The sequence below is a fragment of the Maylandia zebra genome, linkage group LG19 (assembly GCF_041146795.1).
Source record: "Maylandia zebra isolate NMK-2024a linkage group LG19, Mzebra_GT3a, whole genome shotgun sequence".
In the NCBI taxonomy this organism is placed as follows: domain Eukaryota; kingdom Metazoa; phylum Chordata; class Actinopteri; order Cichliformes; family Cichlidae; genus Maylandia; species Maylandia zebra.
Genome location: NC_135185.1, coordinates 14743837 through 14753868, shown reverse-complemented (window position 1 = coordinate 14753868; position 10032 = coordinate 14743837). Strand labels below are relative to the sequence as shown.

Below are 10032 nucleotides of genomic sequence, written 5' to 3'. Positions count from 1 at the left end.
AATTTAAAACAGACCCACTCCATTATTTTCGACCTTTCTCCAGGACTGACAGCTGGTCTGTTGCTGTGGCAACAAGGCAAACGCGCGCACAAAGACGACGTCATCACTATGCGTTTGTTTTGCGAGAGAGATGGCGGTCTAGTCTGGTTGTGTTTACTCTTGGTAAAAGTTTAGTGTTTTGGTCCGTTGCGAGTCCGTATTTTTAATTGAGCTTGACTGCTTCATTTAGTTAAAAGCTAGCCGAGCTTACACATTCAGTCACAATGAAGTCAGACGTGGAGGAGTTAATGCCGAGACTGCTGCCCGTGGAGTGTGGATCCGGTACCGTGGGCGACCTGGACCTGAGCGGACCGCCGAGAAACCCCCAGGAGTACCTCCGACAGGTCCAGTAAGTGCATCGCAACCTGAAGAACACACCTCTTATTAATGCTCGCGTCTAATTAACTCCTAGATTCTCTTTGCCTGTTTTCTCTTTGGTGTGTTAATGTATTAGTTGAGGTGGTCGGGCTGCTTCAATGAACTTTTTTCCTTTTGGACAGGCTGGAGGCTTCATTGTGCCCAGAGGTGGTGGTCGCTCAGATTGACCCCAAAAAACTAAGGAAGAAGCAAACAGTGAATGCATCTGTGAGTAAACTGAGAGGCAAATGTATTGAGACTGGTTGATGCTGCAGATGTATGACAAATTAAAGGAAATGACAAAGCCCTGACCCTGATAGTGACAGGGTTCATTAGCTTTGTTACTCTGTGGTGTCTGCAAATCAAAGCATTTCAAGTATTTTTACCTTGATGTGAGCAGTCAGTCCCACTCATCATGGGTGTGAATGTCCTCATAATGTTGGGCTTTTAAATGATTTCTTTGAATTTTTCATTTTTTTCAGGATGGAATGATTTTAAAGCATTCACTTCAATAACCTTGAAAAACAAGAATTGGGTGCACAAGTTTTAATTTACTTTTGATTTTCTGTAATCCACAAAGGGTCAAAACATTCATACCCACGATGAGTGGATGGAAACTTCTGAGCACATCTGTACGAATCTTTCTTAATATCTTTTCATAGTTTTCACTGCACAGTTAGAAATGAATGATAGGCTCTGAAAAATGTTGTGCTGTGTTCGATTTTTACGTTGATCATGTAAACAGTATACAGCAGTTCATTTGGCAAAGAAAAGAAGATGCTATACAAAATAAAACATAATACATCTCAATAATGCTTCATCTGTTCTGATTATTTCTCAGTTACATTTTTTGCGGGGTTGTTTTCTGGTTTTTAGGTGGCAGGGTGTCATGCTGCTCCAGTGGGTTTCTCCCCAAGTCTAAGATGGCAACAACAACAAGTCAGCAATTTCTCTGAAGTCAGACAGGTAAGAGCCTTTTTGCTGTTATGATATTATAGAATAGCGAAGCCTAACAGAATTCACTAAAACTTTTTGTAGGTCTAAATCCGCACAAATTTGTACAAATGGATATTTGACAATTTATGAACTTTTGTTTACATTTACAACATTTTTTTTCCTTTAGAGTATCACAAGGCACAGGAAACACTGGACCAGCCAAACTCTAGATGACAACGTGCTGATGGTAATGTGGTAATGTGTAAATTTTAATGCTTCAGCATGCAATGCTTTCCTCTAATAACCAAATAAATACTTTGTCTTTCTCCAAGAGGCAAACTTAAAAACAGAATTCATGTTAAAATTTTATGTATGCTCGTATTTGTATGTTACAGCCGAAGCTAACGGATGAGGAGGGTTGGAAGAGGTTTTGTTTAGGAGAGAAGGTCTATCTGGGCACTTCATCCTCCCACACAGATGCAGAACCAGAGCCAGCACTGGACTATAGCAAGGTTATATATGTAATGGCTATATCTCAATGTTTTGTGTCATCATGAATACAATCTGTAAGATTTTTTGACAGTAAAGAAGCTGTCGGTCACATCTATCACCTATTGGTTAATGAGGTTTTGTCACAAAGCCTCCAACTGAGCACTGAAACTGGACCTGAAACCACACACTTACAAGTAACAACCTGTGATTGAAAATCTTCCTAATAATGCCAATAATTAAAAAAAAATCACTTCATGTTGTATTCAGTGTGAGCTGAAACTAGTGACTGAGTCATCAGGGAGTTGTGGGCCATTTTCCCACAGATTTCTATGTAAACGGAAGTGTTTTTATTTAGAGTGAAAGCACTTCAGCATCGGCGTTACTTTTCAGATCCAAAATGTGTACTGCTCTATTTACCTCAGCATTTCTCTGTCTGTTCAGATGGGGTTCCCTCCCTTCCTAAGCATCATCAGCAGGCTAAATCAGGTAAACGATCCCTCTATAGACATTCAAGATGTTCTAAACCAGTCAAAGCCTGATTAGAAGATATGTGTGTTTGCGTTTTCCCACCTGTCTACAGTCTACAGTGCTGATGGTGTTGGAAATCCTCATCGGCTGGTTCGAGGAACGAGAATTTGTTCCACAGTTGGTGAGTTTGATGTAGTAGCACCACATTTTTATGCTGATTCCGAACTCCACACGCATTTATAGTCATCCTGTGTTGCATTCAAGATAGATATGAGCTGACTATGCATTCCGCACAGATATCATGAAACCAAACATTCCTTCAGCTTCTGTCTTATGTTTCAGATATAGAAGGTGATGGTTTATTGGCTGCAGTTATTGTGAAATACTTGAGTTTGCAGTCTATCTTCTTGTTCCAGGGGCGCTGGTTGTATGCTTTATTGGCCTGCTTGGAAAAGCCTCTGTTGCCCGAAGCTCACTCATCCATCAGACAGCTTGCACGGAGATGCGCCCAGCTCCGCAGCACGCTGGTAGGCCACAATCCTACCATCTCCTGTAAAGCACTATCTCTATGTGCTATCACTCCATGCTTGAAACGGCCACAGCAGGCCATGTTTTTCTCGTTTTTTGTTGAAATTTGATGATATTTGATTTTATTTACTCTGAGTCTTTTCCCTGCTTGCATGACTTCACAGGACAGCCAGGAAGATGATAAACTACCCGCCCTCAACCTGCTCATCTGTCTTGTTGCCAGGTAAGGTTCTCTGTATTTTTCTTATATGGAACTCTGTGTAGAGAAAAACCCCTAAATGTTTTTTGGTTTGTTTTTTTTTTACCACCAGTGTCTAAATTGTTCAGGGTGATGATACCATGATATTGCTGTCTGGATGTGTACAGAGGATGCAGCTATACTTACTTCCTTTTGTTTTTACTGCAGGTACTTTGAACAGAATGATCTGGCAGATCAGCAGGAGTGAAGCCAACCTGATCTGTTTAACCTCACCAACATATGGAGGATCATATTGTTAAGTCTGGCTGCAGTGAAAGCTGAAGTTCGAAAACAAAGAGACTGGATTACAAAAACACATGTTTTTATTTGTAAGGTATTTGGTTACCTGCACAGAGCAGCGCTGGCACACAGGGACTACAAGAAAATGCAGCAGGATCAGGGCTACTTTTTTCAAACAGGTTTATGCTTTTCTTTGTGCGTTTATATGTGTGTAATTTAGCTCTAAATAAAAGTTTTCTATTATCTGTGATTTGTAAGAAAACTGTGTGTGTGTGTGTGTGTGTGTGTGTACATCATTGCTGATTATGTGTATGCAGGTTCTCAGTCATCCAGGTCATTTTATGGCCATGTCTGTTGTGAACAACCATCATTGAACAGGTGTGGTGGCTAACGACTCCAGCTATCAGCCACCTACAATACAGTCCCAGGTGCTTCAACCCCCTCACACATTGCCTCAAGTGATCTTAATAGCTCATGATAGGGTGGGGCAAGGCCTCACACACTGGTTTCATCCTTAATCCTTAATAGTGTGTGAATGTGTGTATGACTGAATGTAGTGTAAAGCGCTTTGGGGTCCTCAGGGACTGAGTAAAGCGCTATACAAATGCAGGCCATTTAATCCCAGGTGACAATGACTCTCACCTTGACTTGAGATGACGTGATCAATAGTGTGTCAACGACCCTCAGGGGCATAATGCCCCACTAAGTGTTTAGTACCTGGAATTCTTCACAACCGTGAAGAAGTCTTGTTGCCTTCTTTTCTCAAGCTAATTACACTTTTTCTGGTCATCAAGCCCTTGTGATCATGTCAAATAGATTCTTTAAAAATGACAATTTAAGAATGACTTTAGACATGACAATTCCTCATGGATATACAGTGGAACCAAATATACTGCAATGACAAATCCAATCAGGTACACTTGGGTTCCTAATTAAAAAAAATTCCCAGATACTTTAAAAAAATGTTTCTAAAAAATAAATAAATGAAACAACATGGACATAGTTTGTGCTCAGTTCTGCATGTTTTGTAGGGCTTCCTTCACTACATCCATGAATCTTCTCTTGAGGTCTCCTGGATTTCCTCCTTATTTGCAGCTCAGCCTTCTACATCTATCCCTCCTCTGCACATACCCAGACCATCTCAGGCTTGCCTTTTTTGCTCTACTTGTGTTGGTCACTCCCAATGAGTTTTTGCATTTTAGGGCTGATTACCCACAAAATACACCAAATCTGTCTTTTATCCCATCTTCCTTCTCTCACCTCAACCAGTCGCAGCAGATGGCCCCACCCCTCCCTGAGCATGGTTCTGCTGGAGGTTTCTTCCTGTTAAAAGGGAGTTTTTCCTTCCCGCTGTCACCAAAGTGTTTGCTCATAGGGGGTCATATCATTGTTGAGTTTTTCTCTGTATGTATTATTGTAGGATCTTTCTTACAATATAAGGTGCCTATAGGCAGCTGTTGTTGTGATTTGGCTGTCTAAATAAAAGATTGACTAGATCAAACATCTTCAGGGTTCAACTACATGCTTGAAAACTAATTCAGTTCCACGCCATTAAAATAAGCATGATTGTGTTTTTGTAGTACATGTATTTGAACTTAACCACTGTTGGCGCTTCGCACATCCTTAGGAAAGTATAACTTGTATTTTGAGGATATTTTTTGCCTGAACTGTGCAATAAACTGAAGAGTGTGATGTATTTAAAAATAAATAAAAACAAATAAGAATTCACACAAACAAGCATATTTTCACTACTTCAACTTTATTTTGAAGCAGATTATCAGTCATTAACCCCACCCCAGCAAAAAAGTTTCAATCCAGTATTTGAGCAAATCACGCTTGACATTGTTGAAAACAGTGGAAATAAATGGGAATAAACAGTGTTGTCACAACAACATGAAACAAAAGTAATGTATGTGAATGACCACCATCAAGAGCCCACCCTCTTCATTATGCTTAAGATGAAAAAGAGAACATTCACAACCTTCTTCACTGTGTCACAAAGACCTGTGTAAAGACCAAATCTGAGACTAAGGATAAATCATTTGGAATTTACACCTTTACTGTTTAAGGGGTTCAATTAGAGATGGACTCTTTTTCCTCCAAGTTAAAGATGGAGGAACTGGCCACCAGCAGACCCCCTGATGTCAAAACTATTTTATGAGGAAACAGTTAATGTTGGAAGTAAAGAGTTGGAAGCTTATTTTCCATCAGTTTTTACAGAAGCTGAAAAAGAACCAGATTAGCGTCGCTTGTCCTTCCTGTCTCTATCTTTATGCTCCCTATCGCTCCGGGACGACCTGCCCCTTCCTTCCTCGCTCCTCTTCGATCCCCTCGAGTCCCTCCCTCCTCCGCCACTCCCTCCTCTCTTGTGGCTTCGCCTCTCGTCTCCCTTCTTCCTGTCTCTATCTGAGGGCCTCCTCTTGCGTTTGCCGCTGTCTCGGCTGCGGCTGCTGGATGATGAGGATGAGGAGGAAGAAGAGGATGATGAGGAGCGGCTGGACCCGGAGGAGGAAGAGGAACTTCCGCTGGAGGAGGAGCCAGAGGACGAAGAGGAAGAGCTGTTACTGCGACTGCGGCCTTTCCTCGATTCCTTTTCCTTCTTTCTCCCTCTGCCGCTGTCCTCCTTAGCTGGGGCAGTAACAGGGACCTCCTGGGAAGCAGGTAGTTTTTGTGGGGGTTCCTCCTGCGATTTCCCCTCCACTGCCTGTCTGTCAACTGTGGAGTCCTGGACCGTAGAGCCAGGGACTGTGGACACTTGTGCAGGCACACTAGGGGCTGACGGGGGTTCTGGGGTTTTAGATGCCCCATTGCTCACAGGAGACTCTGCTGCTGGTTCCTCAGCAGCGTGGCTGGGCTCGGGCTGATGGCTGGTGTTTTCGGCTTCCTGGCTGCTTACAGCTGGTTCAGAGGACTTGCTGTCCTGGAGATCTGTGGGCCCCTGCTTGCGTTCCATCTCCACCCCTACATCCTTACCCCTGTCCTCCTCCTCTACTGCCTGCTCTACCTCCATCTCCTCTGACTCTGGACTACCCTCTTTGTCTCCCTTCTTCTGATCCTCTCCTTCCCGCTTCTCCTCACTTAACTCCATCCCTTCCTGCTCTTCCTCTACCTTCTTAGACACTTCCTTCTCCCCTTCCTCCTTCTCTGTCACCTTTCTATCCCTCTCCTTTTCCCTTTCCTTTTCCTCCTCCTCATCTTCCTCCTCTTCTTCCATCTCTACATTGCCCTTATTACCTGTCACTTTGACTACCTGACCTGCTGGCTTACCCTCCTCCGGCTGCTCCGTCCCTGTTGCCGCAGTGTTGCCGTCCTGTTCGCGGTTTAGTTGTCGACGGGGACGCGACTCCATCTTGCTGAGGTGTTCAGCAAAAGCCTCACACCTCTCTTCAAACACAGCTGTTGAGAAAAAAAAATCCTCATGTTATTTAGTAGACAGATCCCCTGTGACTATATAACACCGCCACAACACTGTCAGTGCACTTCCAAAAATAAATTCCCACTCACCATTTAGTTTCTTGGTGGATTCATCGAGGAGTTTCTGTGTTGCGGAGCACATTTTTCCAGGCAGGTAGAAGATATGAGGCTTGGTCTTTGTGCGTATGTATTTCACCAGGCGATTATTGTGGCTGGTCCACTCCTCTTGCTTTGGATGGAAAAAAAAAAAAAAAAAAAAAAAAGATTTTACATTTCCCATCATTCTAGCTACAAAAAAAGATTTTAAAAGACTAAGTATTAAATTAGATGTTTATCAAATTACAATTTGGTGTGAAAATTAAGCAGTGATAAATGAAATAGACATTTAGTTTGGCCGAATCAGTAAATCCAGTTTCATTAAAAATAAACAAAACTCCACCACTTTCATGCTAGTCCCACTTTCAAACAAATACACCGTCTTACCAATTGAGCCAATTCCACTTTCTGCTCCAGAAGTCTCAACTCTGTCTGCTTGGCTCTCCTCTCCTCAAACAGCTCCCTCTTTTCATTCTCCACCTTCTTTCTCTCAGCCTCAGCCTGAACCTCGAGCTTCTGCTCAATCTCAGAACGCCGCTTTTGCTACAGGATGACAAAAAGAAATATGAAGCAGAACAAGAAAACAAAATCATGGAATTTATGACTTCATCAACACAGAAACCTATATTTTCAAAAATACTGTTCTCATAACCAAGCAAAAGATGAATCTATTCCTCACCTTTTCTGAAGAGACATTTGACTCCTGCTTGAATTTCTGCAGGGTCCCCATGAGCAGGCCGAACATGCGCCGATTCCTGACCAAGACAACACAAACAACACCATCACACACTTAATTCTCAGCTGTAGACACGTTTTGCCATTTGCCAGATGAAATTAAACCAATCATGGCTCAGGCTATTTAATAACCAACTCTGAATGTAAAACTAGAGTTTAAGAGCTACCTCTGTTTTCCCCTCTCATCCATGGTTTGGTCCTGAATGAGATCTCGGCGCGTTCTCTCTTTGGAGGTAGCTACTACAGACGACTGCAACGCCGGCTGAAGGAAGGACAAGAAGCAAATGTTAGGATTTTTATCACTTCAAAGCAGGAAAAAAATCCACTGTGAGAAAGCAAATACTGATCAGGTATTTTTGACAAAATTACCTTTTTGACATCATCGTCATCCTCGGCGTCGCTGTCGTGACGCATGTCCCTCCTGGCCCTCTGGTCCCCTGCCAGCCTGCAGCCACACAAAGATCAAATACTCATAAGAGATGGTACTTTGAAATCAAGACAAGGGAGAAAAAAAAAAACTTACAGAAAGCTGAGAATTAATTCAAATAATGCCTCACATGTGCAGAAATACCACCCACCCCAAACAAGAACCATATTTTCTTACACTTGTTAAATAATCTTAATATTAAATGAAGGGTTTCAGGTAAAATGTGTTACACAAGCTCCAAAACTAGAAACTACCCAATCACTATATTATATTTCAAGTCGAGATCTCACCTTAGCAGGGCTCCTTCGATGTCCCTTTGCTTGGCAGGAGGGCCGCCGCTTCCCATGTCTGAGAGACTGCGTCTGAGAGAGGACAAAGAGGAAAACTTTAGAAATGCACAGACTGAATTTTTAAATATTTTAAACTGTTGAAATAATTTATTCTACCTTTTTTTGGAGAGACACAAAGAAACTCCAAGGAAGCTGATTCTGTTCATCTGGTCGTGTTGTCGGAGAAATGCTTCACTCATCCAAGTGACTGAGCTCAGACTGAGCTCACTCTAGGTTTCCCCAACCTTTTAAACTGTTTATTTGCATAATGACCAAAACTACCGTTAAGGACCAACAATGGGCCCTGAGATCAGTTTCATTGTCCTTAAGTGGTCATAGCACTTTGCATATTAAATCACTTGAATGAGTGGCCAAAAGTTTCGCCCACTAAAAACAACGCCCTGATGAACAATCAACTTCCTGGGATTTAATTACTTGGACGACTGAGCATGCATCAAGACAAAAACAACAATTTTCAAACCCTCTTTGAACATTTAACTGAAACACCAGTGGTTCCTTTACAGACTGAATCATAAAAACATCATAGACAAATGTGATTAACATTTATCTCCAACTCCATGTTTTTGTTCTTGGACTCGGTTATAGTGGGTGTGGATGGTTCACATTTAAAAACAAAACCCCCAAGGCAAATTATCCTGCAAAATGGGGCAGCTTCTCAGTCCATTACAGTTTGTAAAGTTATATAGTTTCTGCTTCTGATAATTAACTTCCCCATAGCCGTTAAAATGAAAAAAGAAAATCACAACAATTCCCCCTTTTAATGTCTAACTGATGAAATCAATATGATTATAAGTGTGAAGGTTTGAACTGGTTTGTTGCTGGTTACAGAATGCAAGGCCATGTATGACCATTGTATGACCATGTATGACCATTTGTACAATAGCAAAACAAGGCTTATTTAAGAAGTGACTTGACGCCAAGTCTCACATTTAATACAATGTGGAAGATGTGTGAGGGGTGGGGGTGGGGTGAAGTACTTTTGTACATACTTTTCAGATCACACACTAAAGTTGAAAATCTAAAGCTCTTTTTTTTTCGAGAGGGGGGGCGCAAAGATTTACCTTAGCAGGTTTATTCCTCTGCCTCTACCACCTCCTCCAGGGCCTGCCATGGGGCCTCCAAGCCGACGGATCTGACCCGGCCTGCAAGCACAGCAGACACCGAGGTTAACACAAAAGAAAGAATACAGTCTGACAAATAAGACTCACGTTAACATTATGCATTTGTGTTGCTGCAGAACCGTTGTATTATTAAGCAAGACAAAGTGATGTGCCGCCCGGACGACGCCTCCTGCAGGGCCTCGACTCTGTTCATCTACCAGATTTAATGTCCCAACTCAATATTTAAAGAAGTCACTGATTTGGTTCATTTTTATTCGTTTGATGCGAATAAATTAGGATGGTAAAAACATATGTGCGACACAAAACAATGAGGCGGTGCTGTTTGCAGGTTAGCCGACCCACGCTAACTTAGCACGCGTCGACTGAGTACAGCTCTCCAGCTTCACTCCAGGAACTCGCTAAAAAACTAAATAACCAGTTAAGCTTTTTACCTTGATTCATTAGGATCACGTCCGGTCAGTTTACGAATATTATCGTCCACATGCTTCAAACTTTCCTTGGCTTTTTCTAGCTGGTCTTGCAAGCTCCGCACTGCCACCGCCATCTTGCTTCCAGTTAGCGCGAATCACGTCTTCGTCCTCTTCTTCTACA

The 10032-nt window shown here is 42.2% G+C and overlaps 2 protein-coding genes across 2 annotated transcripts; one reads left to right on the top strand and one right to left on the bottom strand.

Moving 5' to 3' along the window:
* Positions 1–47: 47 nt before the first annotated feature.
* Positions 48–3548, top strand: gemin2 (gem (nuclear organelle) associated protein 2). The gene is made up of 10 exons (XM_004559318.3): positions 48–388; positions 540–624; positions 1273–1362; positions 1520–1579; positions 1728–1844; positions 2266–2310; positions 2405–2473; positions 2709–2819; positions 2985–3043; positions 3227–3548. The coding sequence occupies exons 1-10, from the start codon at positions 264–266 to the stop codon at positions 3264–3266; spliced, it is 801 nt and encodes a 266-aa protein (XP_004559375.3). The 5' UTR covers positions 48–263; the 3' UTR covers positions 3267–3548.
* Positions 3549–5038: 1490 nt separating this feature from the next.
* On the bottom strand, positions 5039–10032 carry pnn (pinin, desmosome associated protein). Its single transcript, XM_004559319.4, has 9 exons — positions 9873–10032; positions 9382–9462; positions 8261–8332; positions 7913–7988; positions 7711–7805; positions 7488–7563; positions 7196–7351; positions 6803–6941; positions 5039–6694 (listed from the first exon to the last, which is right to left on the bottom strand). Exons 1-9 carry the CDS (start codon positions 9983–9985, stop codon positions 5538–5540), a joined length of 1965 nt encoding a protein of 654 aa, XP_004559376.1. The 5' UTR covers positions 9986–10032; the 3' UTR covers positions 5039–5537.